The sequence below is a fragment of the Leuresthes tenuis genome, unplaced genomic scaffold (assembly GCF_036924035.1).
Source record: "Leuresthes tenuis unplaced genomic scaffold, fLeuTen1.0.hap1 SCAF_2, whole genome shotgun sequence".
NCBI lineage: Eukaryota > Metazoa > Chordata > Actinopteri > Atheriniformes > Atherinopsidae > Leuresthes > Leuresthes tenuis.
In genome coordinates, this window is record NW_027325356.1 from 18,820,764 (window position 1) to 18,845,476 (window position 24,713).

General features: G+C 41.2%; 2 protein-coding genes across 2 annotated transcripts; both read right to left on the bottom strand.

Moving 5' to 3' along the window:
* Nucleotides 1-257: 257 nt before the first annotated feature.
* LOC140302487 (stereocilin) lies at nucleotides 258-15,723 on the bottom strand. The gene is made up of 29 exons (XM_072381306.1): nucleotides 15,630-15,723; nucleotides 14,403-15,527; nucleotides 13,875-13,899; nucleotides 13,229-13,781; nucleotides 12,190-13,074; nucleotides 12,037-12,099; nucleotides 11,826-11,951; nucleotides 11,386-11,552; nucleotides 11,121-11,307; nucleotides 9,919-10,034; nucleotides 9,439-9,571; nucleotides 9,139-9,321; nucleotides 8,797-8,835; nucleotides 8,540-8,716; nucleotides 8,137-8,286; nucleotides 6,941-6,999; nucleotides 6,678-6,801; nucleotides 6,467-6,549; nucleotides 6,236-6,371; nucleotides 5,503-5,705; nucleotides 4,176-4,266; nucleotides 3,914-4,085; nucleotides 3,647-3,816; nucleotides 3,031-3,186; nucleotides 2,786-2,928; nucleotides 2,377-2,525; nucleotides 2,045-2,142; nucleotides 514-661; nucleotides 258-382 (listed from the first exon to the last, which is right to left on the bottom strand). Exons 1-29 carry the CDS (start codon nucleotides 15,721-15,723, stop codon nucleotides 294-296), a joined length of 5,844 nt encoding a protein of 1,947 aa, XP_072237407.1. The 3' UTR covers nucleotides 258-293.
* A 2,943-nt stretch (nucleotides 15,724-18,666) lies between these two features.
* On the bottom strand, nucleotides 18,667-24,708 carry LOC140301870 (dynein regulatory complex subunit 4-like). Its single transcript, XM_072380507.1, has 11 exons — nucleotides 24,660-24,708; nucleotides 24,327-24,422; nucleotides 23,097-23,294; nucleotides 22,053-22,253; nucleotides 21,121-21,175; nucleotides 20,833-21,035; nucleotides 20,400-20,552; nucleotides 20,214-20,294; nucleotides 19,896-20,099; nucleotides 19,724-19,789; nucleotides 18,667-19,604 (listed from the first exon to the last, which is right to left on the bottom strand). Exons 1-11 carry the CDS (start codon nucleotides 24,660-24,662, stop codon nucleotides 19,527-19,529), a joined length of 1,338 nt encoding a protein of 445 aa, XP_072236608.1. The 5' UTR covers nucleotides 24,663-24,708; the 3' UTR covers nucleotides 18,667-19,526.
* Nucleotides 24,709-24,713: the final 5 nt, after the last annotated feature.

The window sequence follows — 24,713 nt, forward strand, 5'->3', positions numbered from 1 at the left end:
GGTAAATGTCGGAAAGCCTGTTCCTCTGTCAAATAAACATTAATTATATCACTGCTTGTTGTTATTGTTCTAACAAAAGAGTCTTACACAAAGTACACCAGCACACACTGATTTACCCTCTGCCAAGCCGATAATCCTCATAAAAGTGAATCATGTGCAACACAGCACAAATGAAAGCAATGTGAATTAAGGGACCAACACACAGAAGAGCAGAGCAGTTCAAAACATTTATTTGAAATACAAATATGACACCCAGGGAGGTCAAAGGGACAATTAAATGTTGTTCCAGCATTTTAAATTAGCTGCCATAACAAGAGACACAGAGCCACTGAGCATAAAGTGAGGCTGTCTGGTTTCAGGGTTACTGGGGCTGAGTTCCTTCCTGCAGAAGAAAACGAACATAGAATTACACACAAATCATATTCACAACTAAGTAGAAAGAAGCATCATACAAACAGACTCAACAGGGGCATGCTTATCAAAAGGAGTCAGACGCTTTCTACGAAGACACACCTCTGAGCTCCAGCAGGACGTCTCCCTCATACCGAGCGAGTCCAACAGCGCGCCTCTGTTCCGTGTCCAGCTCAGCCCACTGCGCCTCCGTGACAGCCCACGCCTGCTCCACACTAAGCCGGGACAACTGAACTGCACTGAACACCACCTGCCAGGCAAAGCCACGACACAAAACAAATGTGTGTTTTATTGCCAGGAATGCAGATGTGACGTGGCTTATTTGCTTTACAGTCTCCAGTTGTTTCAGAGACACACGGTTTTATTCACGAGTACAAAAAGCAAGTAGAGTTTTGTCTGGTATTACAAGAAAACATCCTATTGAATCTTTTTTTTCTTGTGAATTTCAGAGTGCAGTTGCCCAAAAAAAGTTTTAAAAGCCAGGAATTGTGAGTTTATTAGATATGAAGTGTAGGCTGAGCAATATCACAGTCTTTATTGATCGCATTATGTATTGAACACAGTCCAGGCTGTTAAAGGCAAGGAAACTGCACAAAGCAAGCATTTTCTCCAGCTGCTCTTCCCTACAAAACTGATTCAGTTCATAAAAAATTCAGGGGTGTCCTGATGGAGCACGCTTTTCCAGCTTCACAGTCTCTATGATGTGTGTCTTCTAAAATCCTGGAAAAGCTGCTGTGATTGAGAAATTGTTCGAACTAAATAATCTGTGTTGAGAAGACTTTGTTGATGCTTGTTAGTGTTAAAGAAGTTGTTAGAAACAAAGATCCGAGTACATTTTCTTGTTGGTTTATAGTTGTGCCTCAGAGGAATATCAGAACAAATCCTGGTCATGCCAAAGAGTTCACAAGCCTTTTTATGCAGCTGTGCCTTATAGTGTACTTATCATCCATCCATTTTCTGTACCTGCTTAACCCAATTTTAGGGTCGCGGGGGTGGGCTGGACACACCATGGACAGGTCACCAGTCCAACACAAGGCCACACAGAGATGAATGAGACACACAACCACACTCTCACTCCTTGGAACAATTTAGAGTCACCTGACATGCATGTTTTTTGTGGTGGGAGGAAACCAGAGTACCTGGAGAGAACCCACGCATACACAGGGAGAACATGCAAACTCCCAGCTTGGAATTGAACCTGGAACCCTCTTGCTGTGAGGCGACCGTGCCAACCACCACACCACCATGCAGCGCCATTGTAAAGTCATTTGAGATAAAAATATAGATTGTGTCATTTTTTTTTGGACACAAATTCATATTAAGTAGCTTTTTCAATTCAAACTGCAATATATGTGTTGTTGCTGGAGCCTTTAGCTCTGGTGTTACTAATAATATGAACCATAGAACTCTGCTATGTTTAAGTTCCAGCAATGGCAGTGTGCAGAATCCTGATGATGTAACTCAAACAATGCTATTTTTTCATTTTTTAGAACTGAGCTTTTCCAGATGTGACATGTCAAATATCTTTTTTAAAGAAAGAAAACATCTCCCATTCGAACCTCAAAGTGTACCCATCCGCAATGAAGCTGCAGATTAGTCCAAATGAAAAGAATAACACCGGGGTGAAACTCACTGCCATCTTTTTGGGTGACATCAGGGCGACAGCTTCAGGGGTGATTCCCTCCACCTGTTCCTGCAGCAGAGCTGACAGCACTATATCAGGCAAGCCCGCTGGAAACAGAGACAAACACTCAATTCAGATAATTAATGTTTCTCATTTGAAATCACAGCAAGAGTGTTGAAAAACTCCCCTTTCGCACTCTTAAAGCCTAAACCCTCTGGAATACTTTTAATTGCACCTATCCATCCAATAGCTGTCATTGCTGACCCCCACCATCCTCACTGTTTGAAAAAAACAAATTCTAAAAAGTTTAAACCCACAGGGGATAGTGTGCTCCACTGTACCTGCCAATGTCCCAATTTCAGTGAAAATCTCTGGTCCCCAAGCACTGGCTGGACCAAAGGCCTCCGGTCTGGACAAACAGCTTGTCAACGCCTCCATCTGTTGTTCTGTGCATGGCAGGGACATCTCCCTCAAGAACAGGATAGCTATGCTGTAATTTATGGGAATAAATTAAGGACTTTAACCTCCTCTGAATACAGGAAAAATGTTCTCCAGCAACTTCTCAGTTGGTATATCTGCAGGTTTGCCATGCTCATTTTTGTCTCAACTCATTCTGGAATAGTAATGTGTTTTTTTCTGTGGTTGCTCACATGCAGCACAATGAATTATTTATCAATTTGTTGCTTTGAAAAATTCAGTGTTCGAGCAGGTTACAAGTATGGATGAAGATTAATGAATTATTCTGCTGACCTGAGGTTGTAGGGGCTCAGTTGTTTAATCTCAGAAGGATGCAGACCACAAATCAGATGACCAAACGCTGCCAGATCAACAACTGATAGCTGCTCCACTTTCAGTCTGCGTTTCCGCATCACACTTAAAATCACTGCTCTCATCTGAAATGTCAAACAGAAACATTTAACATCCAATTTATGAACACATTAAATTACTCAATATCAGGTTTTGTTTCAGGGTAAGATATTAAAGACAAAGCTCACCTTTCGAGGACTCCAGTCTGTCAGTGTGCCCAGATGTGCCAACACACCCACATCAGTAAGATTGGTGTCTTGCAGCTCTCTGTCTCCCATCTCCGTCACTACTGAGCCCAACTCCAGCACCTGATCCTCTCTCAGCTCCCTCACAGGACTCAACGACTGAATGAAATGAAAAGCCACAGCAGTTCATCCATAGATTATGTGGATATCAAAACTCCTCAGCCAGTGCAAGGTTGTCTTATTACTGACTTTTTATCCTCAAACTTATATCTCACAACTCTTTGACATATTGAACATGAACTGTCGGACAGAACTCATCATTTTTTTATATATATATTTTTGTGATGACAGAGTAATACTATTTTGGTGATTATGTCTTAAGTGGACAAGATCTTATAGGATAGGCAGATCTGCGGCAGCACAGGTCAGCGTCTGAGGAACTCTGAGGTGATGAGGTCATATACCTCTTAAATGACCCACATAGTGTCTGCATTCACACTCAGAACATGAATGTCTAAACTAGTGTTGGTAAAAACAGTAAGTCCAGATAACTTCAGGCTGAGATCAGAGAAGACATTGTATGTGTTGTGTGGAATTTTGTCGGCGGAGTTTTCCTGACCTGCCTGAGTTTCACCCACAGTGACCGACGCTGCTCAGAGCTCAGCAACGAATCCTGACCAAAAACCTCCACACACTCTTTTAGCTCCGTCAGCGCCATGCGCCTGAGCTGTGTCGATGTCCAAGCTGATGGAAACGTTCCTCTGATGTCTGCACAGCTGGGAACTGGCACTGCTCAGAAAAAACACAGGTATTCAGTGAAATGATAATAGTTTGATTTCAGGCTAAATGTATAAGACAGCGTTTACACAAGACGTATGTACTGGACCTTTTGCCCTCCTGTTCCGTGCTTTGACTATGCCTCTAATGAGACTCTGAGTCTGCTGTTTGTGGCGATGCTGGTCCATACACTGACTAAAACAAACTCCACCGATGGCGCTGTCTTCCCAGTGCTGTTGACTCACTAGGACCTGCTCCACTATGTCCTTATTCAACACCGTCTGTACAGTGGAAACACACACCAGAATATGTCTCAAAAGCTGTAAAAGCAAAGTGATTGCTTGCATGGGTCTGTGATTTTTGATGCTTACCAGTGGGATGGAGTTAATCTGCTTTATTGAGAAAGCAAACAACAATCTGCCCACATGTTCAACATCCCCAACCTGCCATTTGGATGGATCTCTGGCAAACAAGTACACATATTCTATCATTACTGCTGCTTTGTGTAATCCATGTCTCATGGCAGGAATAATGCTACAGTGAGGTCCAGTATATTCAGAAGGCAGCATTTACAACTTTTACATTTGTTTGTGTGTGATTTTCTTTTTGTCAGTGTCCACTTATCCATCACTTGTTAACCTATTTTGGTCCAAACTGAAAACCTAATCATTAGATGAATTCCCATGAGATGGAATTTAAGATAATTACTTTTGTTATTGACTGATGCCACCACAAAGCTCACAATTGCACATTTTGAGTGAAACATATCCAGAAATTAAACAACACTGGGTTGCATGATTTAATGGAAAAACATGATTTCACTATAACCTAAGTCAAGTTGCTTGAGTAAAAGCTCATTTTGAGCTATTTAATAATGAATTGATCTATTGTGTGACTTTTGAAAATAGTAAAAATGTCAAATCATCAAATTCAGTCAGCTGATTAGTTGATTATCAGGCTTGTTTTAATAAACTCTCAGGTAGTATAATTTGAAACATAGGATCATGTTTTAGAAATACTTGACATGTTTAGTCTGTTAATCCTAATGTGTGAAGTAATCAGTAGGCTAACTGCCCAAAAAGCAATACTTCATTCTTGAAATTCAGCAGGACTGAATAAAAAAACAAAAGGTACGAAAAAACTCATGTAAAGTAAGAGTTTTCAAATCATTAAGCACTTTAAATGTACTTTGTTTTGTCCCACCACTGACCTTTTTGACGAGTAAAGTTTGTGTTACATTTGGCTAATATTAGCATTAAGCTATTAGTACAAAGCTGCTGAGTCAAAGTCTCTGCGAGGAACTCACTGCAGACTCTTTATGTTGTTTGAAATTGTAAAAAGTTCATGAACACACATTTTGGAACATATTCTCCTCATTGAAAGTCACCATCAGCAGTTTGCTTTTGAATGATCATCTTCATCAGTAAATAAGCCTTTAAAGATTGAAACTTTATAGAAACAAATATTTTAGCCTTCGATATTTCATGAACATTTGATTGTAAGAATGTAAAGCATTTCTGAAAATGTAACTGACATCATTGAACTTAGTCTCTTTATATATTTTGGTAAAGTATAAGCATATATACTACTTTTGGCATGTGCAGCCAACAAATTAGTATTTTTTTTCTTAGTTAATGTCCTCCATTGGCCCTGTTGTAAAACAAAAAAAAAACAGAATCTGCGGCTAAAACTGTATACCCGAGCAGGTCGTTTTGAGTGAGAATATCACTAATATCTCTGAGAGCCTCCTTAGGAAGACAGAAACTTCTTATCTCCTCCAGCCGCAGAGCCAGAGCTCCTCTGTCTACCAGAGTCAGACTGTCTCGGTCCAAGAAAGGCAGCAAAGGACCGAGGACGTCCAGAAAGGTGCCATCAATATGCCCTTCAGCCAGAGAAGGGTCCTGCAGAGTGGCACATACAGAAAGCATGCCAGGATTACCAGGATTTAACACTGATAAGATTTAAGGTGTGTGAAAAGCTGTTGAGAGGCTGTAACAGGTTACACTGTAAATCTCTTTCTCCATCTGTTTTCTCTGCAGATCTGCTTGCTTGAAACGGCAGAAGCAACAAATGCAGAATGCTCTTTCTGCTCATTAATATGTAACAAATCAAATACATGAATCGTCATCACTGACGCATGTCCTGGTTTAAGTTAACCAGAAATAGCATTTCTGTGTTGAGTGGGCATTTTATCATTTTAACTACCTTGAGGGGAAAAAGGGATGATTAATTATATTTAACATATATATTACATATATACAACAACATATATATATATACATATATACATATATACATATATACAACATATATACATACATATAAATTAGAGAAGCGTCTGATTTTTTTATGACATATTTCTATCTGAACATATTGCAGTAAGTCAACTCCTGCTCATCTTGTGTTTGTCTAAGTAATGTAGGTGCTTTACCAGCTCAGCTTTGGCCTTCTCAGCTAAATTTGTCTGTTTATAATGTGGCAGTCTGAGGAAATCAACAAAGTGGGACTCAATGTGGTCCAGCATTGCTCTGACTGACTCATTGGAGAGGTTCTCTATCATCGTTGTTCTGGAAAAAAAAGAAAAAACAAGAATAAATGTTGTCTTCATTGAATAAGCTGTGGAACATTTATTGTAAAATATACATTTGAAGGGGATACTTACGGTAATGTTGCAGCAAACCCAGAATTTAAAGCATTGAGATCGAGTTCAGGTTGTGTTCTCAGTTCTTCAACAATACATTTTCGCTGGTAACACATAGCAAAGTAAGTGTCAACTTGTCAGCATCAAATATAATAGTGTATTTGTTACAGAAACATTAACTTTCCTAGCTCCATAATAGAGATTATGATAGAGAGTTTTGGGGGGTACTGACCAGAGCAGGTCTTGTGCCTCCAGGCAGGTCGCTCACAAACTGAAGCAGCTCCATAAAGTCTGTGTCATTGATCCAAAGCCTCAAGAAGTCACAACTCATTCCACTGGCAATATGACCCAGATCCCTTTAGGTGAAAGAGAGATTACTGCATTGATTAGTGAGTGAGCTTCTGACCTGAAAAGGACTTCTCTGAGTCGTTACTTTAGTTAGCAGGAAAAATAATCAAAACCATAAGTGTGAATTTTAGAGAAGGTCAAACATACCTCACGGACTGGATGGTAACATTCTTAAATTCGTAGATCTTATTGAACAAAAATTGAGCCTATGAGGAAAAAAGACACGGTCAGTCCAAATTTTTACTTACTGCTTTTTTACTTTACTTACTAAATTTTTAATTTACTGCTATTCCCTTTAAAATGAAGAATACTTTAATTGATTAAAAAATTTTTTAAAAACAGCTCAAACAGCCTGTAAATATTCTGAGGGATAATAATAAAAAATGTATCAATTATGTGTTAAATTTCTGTCAAAGTCTTTGAAACTTATAGTGAAGCGTAACCAAAACCTTCTTCTTTTCATTTTGACATTTTGGACTATCTCGCTTTTCCAACAGTAGACACCTAAATGCATAAGTCCACACACACTCCACACAGAAATCTCTACTTTGGTAATTTACACTCATGTAACTATGCATTTGTATTCATATCTTCTGAAGGTTTTGAAGCTTTCATCCACAGCCTGATTTTGAATAATTTAGTCCATGAAGTATAACTGTTTACAATACCAAGTCTACAGACAAGTCTCCAGACTAAAAACCTTTGTGTAACTGGAATTAAATAAGATTAATTCTAGACACACACTTTATAGTGCAGTATTCATTGTAACACTATCTACAGTGGAGTTACACCACAGATGTCACTCGTTTGAATCAAGTTCAAGTCCCATCCAACCAACTATTGTCACTTTTAGTAACAGTTATCAGCACCTCTATTGTGCCACTAATACATTTTGGACTTGTAGAAAAACATGTCTATTGCATGTTTTCTTCTGAGAGCAAGCTGCTCATTGTGACTGCAGCGTATCTTTCGGTGTGAGTGAAAAGGGCGATGTTTATTGATTTGATTCAGGTCTTGCTAAGCTGAGAACAGGTGGTGAAAGCGGACTCATACACACTTGGCTGTGATAAAATCCCTTGAAGGTAGCCATTATTAATTTATGCTACACTCCAGCACATCATTGTACTACATCCAGACTAATTAGCTTGATGGCAGCTGATCTGAATAGAGTATTAATATCCTGAAAGGCTCATCTGAAGCATATCCAACGAGTTGCAGATTAATGGGAGTGAAAACCGAAGCCGGTAACATTTCCCTGTGCAGCCAAAGAACCGGCAACCTATTGTTGGCATATCAGTGAAATGTTAGACTGCACACAAAAGTAGATATGGTAAAATGTGCACCTGCTGTGGTGACCAATGTACGTCTCTGTATATGCCGATGCCTCTCCATATGGTTTCACCATTCATCTCCTGTATCATTTTCCTCAGGGGGACAAAAGGAAATAGACAGTTTACCTGCTGAGTGATGTTCTTCAAGTCTCTGAGCCGAGCCTGTCAACAAAGGCCCAAACAAAGAAGAACACTTTAAAGAACCCTATAGTCCTAGATTAGACAAATTAATCTAACGTTCTCCTGTATTTTCTAATCCCCAGACACAACCCGAAGGGTGTTGACGTTGAATGTGCCAAGATCTCTCCAGCCCACCATTCAATGCGTGACACAAAACAAGGGCCAGAGCAAATTACAGGAAATAAGATAGTGAGAAAGTGAGAAGTGATGCGCTGAAGAAACAAAGCACAGTCACCTCCTGTATAGCACTGTATAGTATGGCTCTGTGACCAGGCTTAAGATCAGTCAGCAACGTTCTCCAGCACGAACAGTGGGCAGCTTTACTGATTTCAGACCACTGGAGGCCTCTAAGCACAGCAGGAGAGAGACCAGAGTGTAACGGCTTCAGTCTGCACAGTTTATCCATGGTGAGCTGGCAGGAGGATAGGAACACAATGATGAGTGTGGAGTTGGCTGAAATACGGTGCAAATATTTTGAAAATGTCTACTTACATTGGCATCCTTTGAAATCTTGGATAACATCTGAAATGCCTGAGGGGAGTATTGAAAAAATAATGCAGTTTACATAGTTTGGACACAATTCATCGACATTCAAATGCTTCTGTCTGAGCTGATTGACCAATTTACTAAGGTCCTTATGACAAAAACGTCTGCGTACATCATAGTTCCACATAGCATTTTAGAGAAAAGACTGCTGATTGCTGATGACAATTTGGGGACTCTCTTTCAAAAAGAAATATTTTTTATGCTACAACTAAAAACAGGAAATGAGAGAAAAGAGGTAGGGAATGATGAAAAACTAAATGTGTAAGGAAAAGCTCACTCCCTGCTGACCTGTGCTGGTGAATATCTGTGCAATCCTGGCTGTGACAGGACTTCCAGGAGCTGCTGCAAGGGGAGAGACAGCAGGATGGAAGATCCTAACTGAGGGAGCAGACTGCTGAGCGCAGACAGCTCTGTAGAAGCCATGCTGCTGATGTTCAGGGTTTTAACTGCTGGTATCAACCAAGATGACAGCTACAGTAAGCAGGAAACACAATAAACAGTCTGTCAAGCAGTCTATGACACATGTGAAAAAAAAAAAGTGTATTTCAGGATACTGATGGTTCGAAAAGCTTGTTCTGCACCCCTCACCCTGCCACCGGCACTGATGAGCCCCTTGGACATGCACTGAGACAGCTGCTGCCACAGAGCAGAGGACACAGCAGAGTCCTGAAGATATGAGGCCAGTTCTGCTGGATCCAGGTAGCAGGCAAGAACTCCTAATCTGCAAAAGACTTTATTCTTCATCCTTCTGTTTGTCAAATTGAAATGAACTTCAAACACATAGTTTATGTAGAAGGTTTTTATGTAGAGGGCTTAATGACTGCTCAAAATGAAGGTTAAATCAGAAATAACACACCAGAACACAATAATAATAAAAATATTTGTAGGATAAAGAAAAAAATAGATCTGTTTTCAGCTTTCTGAGAAAAAAAAATGCTTCCAGAATTTGCTGTGCGCTGACAGTAATTACTGTTCATTATCAATATTACAAGCACTCTACACTGACCCTCTGTGAGCCTAATATTGATGAGTATAAATGCATATAAATATAAAGCATCTCTTTCCCACCTCAGTATGTCATCACCGGTCAGATTCTTCCTCTTACTGAAAATGGTCCGAAGCACATGGCGCCCCCTTACACCATCCAGGCTGCTGTTGCCTAGCAACTCCACCAGCGGTGTAAGCTGAGGAGGAAATTGATTAAATGTCAAAACACACTTTAACAAACGCCACTAAATATAATTCATCAAGACAAATAACAGAAAGAATCGTGATAAGGTTGGAGTTTCTTTTCAATGTGCTTCTTCTTTAGTGCTCTACAAAGTCTTTCATCCAAGTATATTTAGTTTCTGCCAATGTAATTACTGCTGCACCCGTGGAGGAATTACAGAACAGGTCTGCTAGGCCTAGCAACCAAGAGTCAGGGGGCCGTTGTTCAGAGCCTCTGTTTGAAGTGATGGAAAATCTCTCTAAATCAATAAACAACCAGAAAGAGACATCTAACAATACCAAAAAGACAAAACTGCAACTCATAGTTGTAACTAACCACAAAATGTTTCATAATGACCAGAGAGAGATGCATTTTAACAAAAAAAATTGCAGAATTTACACAGACACATGCAAAATGACTGTAAAGACCGAAGAGACCAAAAAAGCTGCAATTCCATGACAGAACCAATTAAATTGAAGAGATGCAGGATGCCGGAAAGCATTTCTTTTCTTTCTTTCTTTCTTTCTTTCTTTCTTTCTTTCTTTCTTTCTTTCTTTCTTTCTTTCTTTCTTTCTTTCTTTCTTCTTTCACACAAATTAGATTTTTATAAAGCTTCTATGATACGTTTGTATAAAAGAATTTGATTTGTGCTCATTCAAAGAAAGTAAACAGGAGTGGAAACTGTTAACTTATTTCTACAATCCATATTTCATTGTTTCCAACTATTTAAACTGGCCATCGGCCACTAGCCAAATTATTCTCTTTAACACTGATATCGCCTACGTATTTTACAGCCGGTGTGTTCCTAACAAAAAACGTTGCAAAGACAAAGAAATTACCAGACAGACAAAATTAGCACAAACACTTGCAGAAACATCGCCAACAGAGTTTTTAAAAAGACACACAGCTTAGACACAATATAACCACAGACACTCAATCGCCTCATCTTTATTTGTTGTTTCTCTGCATCTGGTCCTCCACTCTTTTATTTGGCTTTTAGTCATGTCTGTGAAATAGATACAGCAGTCATGTAAAGAGCTGTACTTTAATGCTCTCTAACCTGTTGTGATGTCAGCTGCTGAAAATGGCTGACTGGGAGGTAAGGCAGAAGTGGAAGGATGGAAGTGAGAAAATACGGCGGCCATGTGGGGGCATCACCCACTGCACTTGACTGCAGAAGCCTTTTTACAAAGGCCTTTTTTTGCAGCAGCTTCATCTCCGAGCTGTGGTCACGAATGGCTATCAATCTGAGGAGCAGCACAGAAAATGTTAGCATTAGTGGGATTTTTGATTGAACACAATAATTTGTGCTGTCTGTAACTCACACGCTGTCGTTGACGATCAGGGAGGCAGGGAAGCTCATTATGTCAGACACAGACATGAAGGGGATGAACTGAGAAAGGTCCACAAACAGCTCTGGGGTCACTCGGGGGAACTTATGGATGAAAGCGGCCGTCATTGTTTCCATGGCCTGTAACTCTTGTTGAGAAGCCTGACAGAGAAACAAAAAGGAGCTGGAATGGATGTGTATTCAGTTCGGCCCTCTTTAACTATGCATGGGCCATGACATGCATTCAAATCAGGTCCCTATAGAACAATATTTTGTAACAGCTTCTACCGAAAGAACTGCGTATCATGTTACAAATCCTCCTGATCTTTTACTTTTTAATGGTTTCAGTGGGAAAAAAATTAGCAGCATTAAAAGAGACAAAGTTTCACGAAAATGTAGCATATTGCCTGCTTTATAAGAAGTTAGAGAGCAAACCTGGCTGGTTTCAACTTGAAGCTGGTCCCAACTTTGATGCATATGGGAGAGAAATCTCTTAACAGCGTCTTTCTCAGCAGACATCACAAGAGTTCGAATGCTGTCTCTTGGCATCTGGAGGTACTCCTGGTGAGACAGAGAGATTCAACTGAATGTTCAGTGAGCTGAGCACTCTTTTGTGAAGTGTAAATATAGCTGCAGAGACCAGTACCTGCAGCAGAACCCTAAGAGCAGAGGAGTTGTCATTCTGCTGGATGAGGTCCCACAGGACGGGCTGAAGTCACAGCAGAAACAGGTTATTTACAAAGTGTGTGTGTGTGACAGAGTAAAGGTGTTTGTTTTTATCATTCAGACTGTATCTTACACTAAAGCAGCTCAGCAGGTCTTCCTTCAGAGTGGCGTTCTGCTCTCTGCGCAGGAAGACTCCCACAGTGTGAAGGACACTCGTAGAAGCATCTGGCTGCAGCGTGGCCCAGGATGTGTTGTCAAGGAGACTGGAAAGGAGGATGGCCTGACCCAGACCTTGTCTCGCTTCTCTTTCCCCCTCATCCAGCCCAGATGAGAGTCCCACCATGAAGTCCAAGACACGCAACACATATCCCAGCGCCACTAAAAACCCCTCTCGCTCTCCTCCCTCAACCTCACACTGCCTTAGCTTGTGGAGGAGGTCCGCAAGCAGTGGTGACGGGTCCACACACAGCTGCGATGTGTCAAACGCATACGGTGCTGGTAGCATGTCAAAAAACCTCTGCAGGAGGCACTTCTGGTTCTCCTGTTCCGTCTGCAGATCTGCACAGACATCAACAAACTGAGGCTTCAACCTTAACAGCTGATGGTAGAGAGTGGCGTTTAGGCAGATGTGTTCTCTCAGTCCTTGTGTCTGTCCACAGAGCTCCAGGAGGGTGGAGTTGGTGAAATGTTGTACATTCCACTTCCTGTACTGACAAGCCTCTATGATGGTGTCATCGTGGGAGAAGTTGTGCATCTTTGAGCAGTAAGCTGCTGCCCAGCTGCCCTCTGGCAGGGATTGTTGTGAGTCAGGGGACACTCTGCCACACAGAGCAGTGATCAGGACTGAGTTGTTAGGCAGGAAGCAGTGTCTGAAAGCTTCTGCACTGAGTGGCCCGCTGTCCAGCTGAGCCAGACAGGTCTCACTGAGGTCTGGACTCATTGTTGCTTCATCTGAAAGCTGCACGCACAAGTCATCTATTGTCTGGTTGAAAAAACTATAGTCTTTTGCCACAGCAGCCTGCAAATAGTAAAACAGGAGATGGTTAGCGGGAATTAGATGTATGCATAAAAAATGTATGCATAGCATGTTCTCAGCAGCCCACTTTGCTTTGCCAGTTTCTTAGAAAACTCTAAAGTGCGAATGCTCACTCATCTGAAAAGTGATCCATTACCTGATGTGCTCTCTGCAGCCAGAAAGAGGAGTTGGCACACACCGTGTTGTTGAATTCGTGGGCAAAGAACTCGCTACAAACATGCACCCAAAAGAAGTCCTCCTCAGCAGCAGACAGGTACCAAGCTGCATCGGAGCATGTAGAATGAAGGTCGAGCCCCATGTGAGCCATGGCAGGATTAACTGAGCCATTCTCACCTTCAAACAGTTTACAATACAGAAATACAGTGAAATTAGAGACGCCAGTCAAGCCTGGGATGGATTCATTACACGCTGCCTCCAGGATCTCTGTAGAGGTGGAATACTCCATCTCTTTCTGCTTGCTGTTGCCCTCTCTGAACTTGCTGTGAGGCGCGGCGGAGAGTTCAAGAAGGCGATTGGAGATTCTTTGTGAAGAAGGAGCTATTTTTTTAGACAATTGGGCAGGTGGTAGTTGTGATTGTAGCTTTTCTCCCTCAGTGAGTGGGCAGGATAGAAATGGGAGTGAGCCTGGGAGGCCCTGAGAGCTGACGCCCAAAGCCTGAGTGTTCCACATCACGTTGTGTCTTATCCCCCTACAAATGCATAGATAGAACAAGGACTTAAATGTGTTTCTGTTCACTGTACACTTCAAGAATACTGTCAGTCTCATCCTAGAAATATCTTACCATAAAATCAGCTGTCTCAGGTCACCTTCAAAAAGACAAGCAAGAGGTTAAAAAATATATGAAAATCAAAGTGAATGAGTGGTGGAAAAAGCAGCTGGAGGCTCCTGTAAACCACAACTATGGGAGATGTAACAGTGCAGCTCAGTTAACAAAGACCAAGATATAATGTTACTGACATCAATGAAAGGATAAAGAGATTAGCTGGGCTAACAACAGGGGCTTTCACTGCACAGAATGATTAAAAAGATTTTAAAGCAGTGTCCGTGACTGTCACATTCCCTGCTGGACCTCTCAGGTGGACCCTGGACCAAGTGGATGAGGCTTTTAATAAGAACTCTTGATACAATCTAAACAAGCATCTGCTGTATAAGCCATAATTGGACAGTGCTCTATCTTAATGATCTAATGTCTCTATTATCAGAATGAGGCTTCAACAACTCTGAAAGCACAGCATAATGCCTGTTTTGTTTGGCTTCATATTCAGGAGATTTTATGGCTCACAAGACCCCATCTTTCCCTAATACTCACCAACTGAGCACCGGCCCTGTGTGTTGGACTGTGGAACGTCCACCAAGCTGCTGACATCATCAAGCAGCGCCATGGTTACTCTTGATACTTTTTTCCTCAGGTTACCATAGACAGTGCTTCCCACTCTGTGCAGAAGGCCCCTCCTCAGTCCATCCAAACTCTGCACAAGAGCTAAGTTTTTCTTAGCCAAATGTCCTCCGCGCTCTCCACCCGAACGTGATAAAGCCTGCAGCAGAAAGCTTTGCATGGAGTCTGACTCATCCTCTGTGGCCATCATCTCTTCCACAGATGCATTTGCAGGCTGCTCATCCTGTCTCGTGGCCTCAGGAGGCAAGCTGAAGGGCTTGAAACGTCCAAATAAACTTGAGCCCTTAAACTGCCCAGCAGCTTCCCCTGCAGGGTGTAAACTGACCACTGGTTTCCAGTTGCGTGTTTCCAAGAACTCTAACAGCTGCTGAAGCCAGCTAACACTAAAGGCACAATCATTGCGACCCTTCAGAGCACAGATGAAGCCCTGCAGGCCTGCACTGGCCTGACCATAAGTCCCACTGACCACAGCCTGAAGTGCAGCTTCCAGCACAGCACTCAGTGTCCTCCAGTTCTGAGATAAGAAAGTCAAGAAGGGCTTGTAGGGCTGACGCTCAGATACAGTGATGAGATTCTGCATCAGCCCCAGCAGCAAGTCCCAGTGTTGGCTGCCCCTCAGGGACAGAAACCAGTCCTGCACTCTGATGCTGGGTCGCGGTGGCACACGGCCATTCCACTGGTTCAGGGCAGCGCTCCCCTCAGACTGGAGGAAGAAATGCAGCACCTTCTCCCACAGCTGCTCCTCATCAGACTCTGTAGGCACCTCTTCCAGCTCAGCACCCATCTCTTGGAGGTACAGAGAGATGTTGTAGAGGAAGCCAGAGAGACGATGTCTGTCTATTGGCTTGTTTATTGAAGGCAGGGTCTTGCTCGGAAAAAGTGTTTTCAAGCCCCCCATAATATTCCTCATCCAAGTCTGCACAGACTGGTCCTTGTTTGTACCAGGAGTGGATCTGAGAGGACTGAAGCCATATCCTTTACTCCACTTTGAGAGGATCTCCTTCAGAATAGCATCTCTATGCTCCACTTTATCACCTCCTAAAACAGAATCATTGGAGACAACTTGAGGCAGCATTGTAATGCACAAGTAGAAATGGAATTGATATTGTATTCATTGCCATGTTTTGGCGAAGCACTCACCTGTCCTCTCAGGGGTTCCTTGTCCAAGAATAACAGCACAAACGATGACACTTGTGAATTTTAACGTGGCCATCCCTGACCCTTTCTTTACCATCTTCATCTCATACCAACATGCCCAGTGACACCCTGGAGTCACATCTTTCTCTCAAGGCTATTTTCCCTGTTGAATTCAGAAAAAAAACGCAGTCTAAATACAAGCAGCATTGTTTATTTTGTCTTAAGTAATAGAATTGGGTAAAGTATCACTGCGGAGAGAGGATATTAAAGCTTAATGACTGGCTACCACATCATCTTACCACTTACGGCGAATGGTTGCCAAATAGAGTGTGCGTAATGTAATTAAGTTTCACAAACTTTAAGTCTGAATATAGTTGGTAGCATATTATCTGTGATGGTGAAAGTATCCACCACATCCAGCTCTGAATTATTCAAAATAGCAAAATATATCCATTCCAACTAATTCCCAGTTTAAACTATTTTGAATATCATGATGATTTCCAGTGATGACAGAAGAAGGAAGAAAAAGCATAACTTTAAAACTCACCAACAGTTGTAATCCACTTCTGTCTTTAAGTGTTAGCCAGCACCTCCTTAAACTCACCAGCGACAATGCACCCAGCGCTGACCTCCACCTGAGTGGGACTCTCTATTTCACCATCGCTCTGACTTTCTCTTCCTTTCACTCTCCACCTGCACCCCTCCCACCAGTGTCCACTACCGCTCTGGTATTTTAACAGGGTGGGGTGCTTGTTTTGTGTTTTACATCAATCTGTGGCTTTATATTTCAGCATCATTCTACGGTATTTTAGTAGTTTACTTCCTACTGACAATGTGTGTGCAAACGCACAGGAGAGTAATTAAAGTTGGGTTTTCAAAATCTCTTAAAACAGTCTTGTAGGGCTCTACTTTGAAATGTGTATAATGCTTTAACTGTTCCCAGTTCTGTATTTTGGAGCATTGTGAGACTGCAGGAAGGTCACAGCACTCAGACAGGTGAAAATCTGGATCATATTAATCACACCCAGGATATCTATCCTGTTCTCGAACTGTCCAGTGTGTCTTACTGACCAATTCTCTATTGAGCTGGGACTCATCTTGTGACATTGGGTGTGTTGGGGGTGTAGTCTTACCGAAGTGGCCGGGCCAGCAGGACTGTGCATGTTGTCACTGTTAAGACACATTTATCCCTCTCTCAGGCAAACTTACAATTGAGCACTGTGCAAGGGCACAGGGGCTGGCTCCCCAGAGTCAGACCTCTGTCTGCGGGCCCTGAAACCCTAGAGGACTGAGTGAAAGGACCACCTCCTCCCTCCACTTGCTTTAGCTGTATGATACTGTGGTCCACACAGGGACAATAACTTCCTCCTGTATTATTGATGCTGCAGGGAGCAGCGATCACTCAGTGCAGCAGGGCTCGATTCACCATGGGAATAGTCAATGAGACACTTTATCTGCCCCATACGTTCCTCCTTTCTCTACTGGAAACTCTGTCATAGCAGCAGGGAAATCATCAGGTGAAAATAGCTGTTGAGATTGGAATATATGGTCCGAGGCCAACTTTTCACCTCAGTTTCCAATAGAAAGGCAAATACATGAGACCTGAAATTTGCCTTAACCCTCTGGGGTCTAAGCCTATTTTGGTCATTTTAGAATACTTCTGATTTTGCCTTTATATACCACAAAAAAAAATGTTTGCCATACCCATGCTTGGGATCTTCTTTTTCTAGTTTGTAATATCAAAATGAATTGTAGTTTGTTTTTTATGGCACCATAATGACATCATGCGATCTGATCATATAATTCAAATCATATACTGAGTCATTTAAATCGGTTTGTTTTGATACTTTGCATTTCACATAATGACATTTAAAGATACACGAGATTTTTACAGCTTTGGAAATACCAGATTTCTGAAGAAAAAGCTGATAAAATGTGTTTCAATCATTATCTAAGTCAGAATTACAGAGATATACAAACTGCTCAAACCAGTTGAACACAAATATACAAACACACACACACATATATATATACATTTTCACTGAACACTGAGTTATCACTCAATGTGAAGGCCAGAAAAGTGAACTCATTTAGCAACGACCAAAATATCCCCTTTAAGTGCAACAATCTACATCAGATGTTTCCTGTTGGAGCTTAGGAGATATTTCAAATGATGGGGAGAAAGTCTGGACCATTCTTCCAACACAACAAACACACCTCCTCAAATCATGCTGCTACATTTCATTTGGGTTAAAGTCAATCCTCCATTCCTAAATGGGAGTTTTCTTCATTTTCAGTCATTCTGTTGTTGATACTTAACCCAGTTCCAACCAAGCTTTAGGCAATGAACTGATGTCCTGAACATTTCTTGTAAAATGTATTGATGTGTTTTCGAATTTATCCCTCTGTGTGGTAAGGTATCCTCATCCTGAGGTGGCATAACAGCCCCAAACTATGATTCTCCCTTTTACGTGCTTTACAGTTGGGATGATGCTTTAGTGTAAGTATGAAGAGCCTTTTTCCTCTGTGTTGTGCTTATTTACAAGAAAGTTCAACTGTTCCCCCACCTTCCACAAAATACAAGGCGTTGCATTGCTTGTTCATAATTTTATTTCTCTGTTTTAAAACAATGGTTTGCAGTGTGGTTGCCTGTCATCATCAGTGACATTCTTTCATGGATAATATGAATGAAGATTTTTGATAAGTTTAAGGTATCTCTGCAGCTTTTTTAATGCTTCCCTCGTACTCTTGGTGGAATTTCTGTAAAATGACTGAATTTCTTCTAATTGTAAATATCTCCTGAATCAATACCACTTAGCCCAAGTGCTTTTTGGAGAAGGTGTTAGTAGAGATTTTTATAATTTCCAGCCTTGAAAGAGAATGATTGCACAATGTGTTCAACAAAGATGTGAATAGTACAACTGCTTGTGTGTTAGTAATCAAAACAAAATTCCTGGTTATTCCTAAGAGTTCACAAAACTCTGCTTTCTTGTTGCCCAGACTGAGGGGCCTTCAAGTACATACAGGTTATTTTACAGCATTCAATGATATATATCATGATGGAACACAACAGTGGTTAATACCGTCGCCTCACAGCAAGAGGGTTCCTGGTTTGAATCCCGGCTGGGGCTTTTCTGTGTGGAGTTTGCATGTTCTCTCCATGTATGCGTGGGTTCTCTCCGGGTACTCCGGCTTCCTCCCACCGCCCAAAAATATGCATGTTAGGTTAAATTGTGACTCTAAATTGACCCTAGGAGTGAGTGTGCGCGTGCACGGTTGTGTGTCTTGTTTGTCTCTGTGTGGCCCTGTGATGGACTGGCGACCTGTCCAGGATGTACCCCGCCTCTTACCCAATGACAGCTGGGATAGGCTCCAGCCGCCCCGCGACCCTCTGTTGGATTAAGTTGGTATAAAAAATGGATGGATGGAACACAACAGAGCATAAAAACTACTGTAAATCATGAGATCAAGAAATGAAATATTTGCAGAAAGTGTTCGCCACTGGGAACAGGGTTTTTTGTGTATTATGTTTGGTCGATGACATCGATTTTTGAGAATCAAATATTTATCCTTAAAAGACTTATCAGGATGCCACGACAGCCTTTAAATCATAACTTTACCACTTTTGTAATTACTGCTCATTTCCTGTGGAGGGCAGCATGAATCAGGATCTAAAGTACCGTTTAGTGTTTTTTAGTATCACTATTATAGGATTTCTAGTCATAAAAAAGAGGAATAGAAATCATTGTTACATGTTAGTTTTTCTTCATTACTGAACCACATTCACATCAAAGGTAAATCACAGACACGTGTCTAATTCTGACGAGATGCGATGCAAGAGCAGTAAGATTTGCAGTAAATGCCCAAAATCCAAAATTGTGTTTCAGAACAAAATTTCTGTCATGGCAGGAGCTCCTCCAAGGCAACACAGAGAGCTATTTCCTTTGCTTCAGTCGTCAGCTGCACATCTCTACAGGCCTGCAGGATACACAGTTGTTTCACTTTAATATCAAAACTATATTAATTGGATCATCATCAAGGTTATCACTTTAACAAAACGCATGGCAGATGTTTCAGGACCTGAATCAATGACTTACCTTAGAAACTAAGTTTCTTTTATATTCCAAGTTCTTCATGGCAGATTTTAAGGACTCAACATTTTCCTGTAAGCAAAAGCGCGTTTCTGTGAATATCTTGTAGAAACATGAAAAAAAAAAAAATACACACTTACAAAACACAGAGCACACAGATGTGAATCTAAGACAGCACCTCAGCTTTGCTTGTGACCTCGCTGAGGGCAGTGTGGTCCATGTTAGGGGCTGAGAGCACAGAGTGGAGCTGAGCCTGCATCCTCTCCAGGCTATCCGTCAGGGCCTGCAGCTTCTTCTCCAGCATTACGTTCCCCAGATCTGCTTTACACTGATAGCTCTCAATATTCACGGCCAACGACTTGTACAGCTCATCCCTTTCTAGCTGGAGCTGTGTGAAATGGGTAGGCACACACATACAAAACAAAAAGGGGTTTCATCCATGGTGCACATGAATAATGCTATCTGAGCACTGTGCAGCGCAATCTTTGGCTTCTACCTCACTGAATTTCTGCTCCAAGACTTCATGATCCAATTTCAGATCTTCCTTCATCTTTGATTTGGGCTTTTCTTCGCCGGCCTGTCAAAAATAATTTAACAAATTCCACTTGTCCTGTGCACCGTATGGCACCCGTAGAAGCTAATTTAAGGTTTCTTGTTATAGATAGTCAACTCAAACACGTACCTTTTTTGTTGAGAAACTTATCCTCTTCTCAGTGTAAGCAATTTCCTTCTTGACTTTTGAGATAAGCTCAGCAAGGCCTTGGTTATTTTGCAAAACAGAACGCTGGTCCTCTCCCATCTTGTTAACTTTCACTCTCTTTTCTGTAATTGTTTTCTAGATGGTGAGAAGGAAACAAGCCGTGTGAGAAAAGGAAAACATCTGGATCAATAAATACTGTCATCAACTTCAACAAGTTATTGGTCAAAGATAACATAATCAGCTTGCCAAAGTTGAAGGTTTTTCTTTATTTTACTAAACTCCTGATCAAACAACAAATTTAATGACCAATCAAAACAAGGTAAGTGTGTCAGATTGATTAATTATAGGGGGAAAATTAGTCGCCCAAACAAAGCATCCAAAACAAGTTTGTTGCTGCATGTCCTTGTGCACATACCTCGAATGTTTCGATTATCTCTACATCCTGTTTTATATCAATAACAATCGCATTGGTGTCATTGAAGATTTTGTTGTGGTCCTCTCTCAGACCAGAGATGTGGCCGTTCCACTGGAGCTCTTGCTCGCTGGTCACACTTTTGCTTAAGTTCTCCAGCTCTTGTTGCAGCAGCTCCATCCTTTCCTCGTATTTTGCTGTAGTTTCTGCTCAAATTGTGACAAAAACATGGCAGCCAGTCAGTTTCTGATAACATGAAGTGTTAACTTCAACTCGGGAGAAGTTATTTACCTACAAGTTGCCTCTCCCAATTGTTCCTTGTTGTAGTCATTTCCTCATCATGCTTCTGTTGAGAAACGAACCAAGTTGAAGACCGACCATTCTCCCCCCAAAGTTGTCACATGCATCCTATGTTACTCTTCAACGTGCAGGATAGCGCTCAACATCACATCTTTACCTAAGCTAGCTAGCACAACTAAGATGGACTACAAAGAGCATATCAGATCGTTTAACCCATGCATTCTGCGTTGTTAGGTGGCTTCTGGATAAGGATGGGCAACCCAGTGTAATCGTTGCCATGGTAAAGAAGAAAAAAAAAGGAAAACCACAGAAATTAAATATATCGTTGTCACCGTCTTCTCCTCACACTATTCTACATTAGTCCAAATTAGTATGACTGTACAAAAAAAGCTGAGCCTTGCTGTGAAAGACAAATTGTGAAACAGCTTTATCTACTTTTCTTTCATTAAAGATAAATGCTAAATGCTGCAGATAACTAAGAAGGAAAATTCAGAGACATCAACCAGCTCTTATCAAAGCTGATACACATCACTCAGAAACTTTCCGAACCAGGAAATACTGTTTGACCAGACTAAAACCGCCACCACCATGTCATCTACTGGATTATAATCTGCTGATTTAAAGCCTTTGACAGTGAAGGAAATATTTTCTGCTCACTGATCGAAAGTATAGATTCTAGCTAATGACATTCATTAGAGAAGTTGATGCTCTATGGATGGTAGTTCACTGAGGCCAGAGAAATGGCATCATGGCATCTATTTCAGATGCTGAGGAAATTCTACTGAAGTCCATCAGAGGAAATAATTATTTAAAAAGTCGAATGTGCCACCAATGCGTCCTGATCAAACATCTGTATGTGGCGTGTTTAGATGAAAAGCAGCTTATCAGTTTTGATGAGTGCAAATGAATGAGGTTCTACAAACCAGTTCAAGCTCTCTGACGAGGTTTTCATTTTTGAGCTCCTGCATGTCGATCATGAGGGCCTTCATTTTCTTATAAAGCTCCATCTCCAATTGCTCCTGCTCCGCCTGCAGCACCTCAGTGGAGTCTGAACCATATGCTTTCAACTCAGAGAGCGTGTTCTGATGCTCACATAGGAGGTGCTTCATCTTCTGCTTATACACCTGGTGGGGAAACATATTCAAAGATAAAACATAAATCATTAATTCGTCAAATCTGTTCATAGAGGTTCTTTGGTTGTGAGCTTTGTTTGGTTCTTGAACCATTTCAGCTCAGGATTATTGAAGCCTTTAAGCTATCGGGGAAAACTGCCCCCGTTTTCAACAGTTTTTAAGCAAAAGAACAGAACTCAGCCAAAGGTTCACAGTGGTGATGGTTCACAATAAATAAGTAAACGAACATGGTCATTTTTGGTTCTGTTTGAGAACATAATCATAGGGTTCTGAACCAGCTCATTTTCAGTCAAAAGGCCCTAAAAATGTACAATACTGAGTGTGCAAAAAATAATAAAAAACAGTAAACTGCTTAGTTTGAACTAATAAAGAATGATATAAAGATTGTGTTTCATACCACATTTTACCTCTGGAAAAAAATAGATTAATTTGAGATTATGTCTCAACACAGCAGTATTTCCAGTAAAGTTGGAAGGACAAATTCCAACCTGAATATATAGAACAGTTACCATTTTCTGTGACAACCAAACAGAAAACAGGTATCCGGAAAGCTAAAAGGAATAAAGTTTATTGATCGTTACATTACTTGCTTTTTCATATTAAAAGTGATGCATTACAGTAGATAGATGAGTGATTACACACTGAATGTTGATATCTGGTAAAATTGATGTGATCAAATGATTATTTCTGAATTTCAAAGTTGAGAGAGTAACCACTAAAGAAATCAATGGTGCACAACTGAATGGGGTTTACTCAGGACAGCACACACACACACCCCCGTTTTGACCTCGAATCTGACTGTGTAGCTGCAATACCTCTGTGTGTTAATCTTACCTGAATCTCCACTCTGTGTCGCCCCTCGTCATCTTCTTTGGCTTTCTCCAAGTTTTTCAGTTCAGCTTTGACCTCCTCAACTTTCCTGTCAGTGATTTCCCAGAAGGTGTGGATCTTATCCCTCTCCAGCTGGAAATAGTTCCTCTCTTCCCGCTCTCTGTCCAGCTCCTCTCGGAGGCGCACAATGTGCTCTTCCAGCTGAAATTTATAAACTTATAGTAATGAGGGTATTAAAATAAAATAAAAATCTCCCCGTCATCCCTCTACTTTGGGATTGGTGCATATGCCTTCATCAAGCTCAGGGCCTGTAACAGGGTTCTGGGAGTTTGGTGTGTCAGTGCAGTACATTAGCTTTTGCTAAGACTTCTCTCTTGTGCCTGGAATATGGGCTGTTTTGGAACTTTAGTTGACAATTATTTCTCACTTAATAATTTCCAATTTAAATGCTTCTGTCTATTTTTTGGCCACTATTATACTACGACCCTACTAATAATCGTATAACTCACCTAACCCCTTTAAAGTATAACAGCCTTTCATTTCAAATCAACACAGGAACATAAATACAGATATTTCTGTTTGCCTATTAGCCTTTCGAAACAGAAATTGCACAGATATGCAGATATGTCCACAGCAGTGGACAGGAACACAATGAGATGATGCACATAGAGCAGTTTCGACTCTGTCAAACTATGTCAAAGAGTAAAACAAAGTGTAAATATAACATTTTGGACTGTTGCACGCGGTTGTTTTCAGACTAGTGAATGGCGATGATGCAATCATGATTACAATGGGATCAGATAATAATAACCACAATCTGTTGGAGCCACTCTTCAATTCTGGGAGTAACAGATACTAAAGTGCCTGTTACCACTGGGACCACTTTGGATCGGGACCACATCTGCTCCAGTGTTCAGGACATGCTGATGAGAAGTGGGACACTGGAACAAGGCACATTAAGACTTAGCACTTTGACAATACAGAATTTATGAAGTGCTAACAGAGGACCAGAGTTCTAATTACACTATATTTTCAGCATCGTGAAGCTTGGCAGGTATTTAAAATTGGGTGTTTCGAGAGATTGTAACTGAGAATGCCTCAATCTCACATGCCTTTCTTAGTTTTAAGACGTATCTCTTGAGGAGCCATCCAAACAGTGTGAAAGCAGAATAATAACTTGCTGGGATTCACCTACAACGCACACTTCCAAACACATTACATTTCATCTCTGACCTGCTCCTTGGACATCTCCTCCTTGGTAAGGCCATTTATCAGAGTGGGCGTCCTTGCCTTTGCAGGTTTTTTTCCTGAACCTTTCTTTTTAGGCGGCTGGAAAAAATAAGATAGAATAAATCAACATCCCATATAAGGTTAGCAATACTTGCCAAAAATGCCTGTTTTAACAAGTAAAAGCATGCTTAGATTCGGTCAGCATCTTATTTCCGAGCATGGCCAGAAGCTAAACCAAGTATGCATCTGATCAGTATAGCTGTTAGCTGCTAGTTAGCAAACAATTAATAACAGCTTATCGACGTAAATGGTTCATTTAAACAATGCGTTGATTACCATTATTTATGTTGATCAAATAACGTTGAGACCGGTGATGTGTGGGTCGTTTTA

Coding starts and splice junctions, on each gene's coding strand:
- LOC140302487 (XM_072381306.1), bottom strand. CDS start 15,723: ATGGTAAAGAAAGGGTCAGGGATGGCCACGTTAAAATTCACAAGTGTC. Junction 11,553..11,825: donor TTCAAGTTGAAACCAGCCAG/GTTTGCTCTCTA, acceptor TTTCTCTGTCAG/GCTTCTCAACAAGAGTTACA. Junction 6,802..6,940: donor GTTACCATCCAGTCCGTGAG/GTATGTTTGACC, acceptor TTTCACCTAAAG/GGATCTGGGTCATATTGCCA.
- LOC140301870 (XM_072380507.1), bottom strand. Junction 21,036..21,120: donor TTGGGAGAGGCAACTTGTAG/GTAAATAACTTC, acceptor CAATTTGAGCAG/AAACTACAGCAAAATACGAG. Junction 20,553..20,832: donor AGATAATCGAAACATTCGAG/GTATGTGCACAA, acceptor CTCACCATCTAG/AAAACAATTACAGAAAAGAG.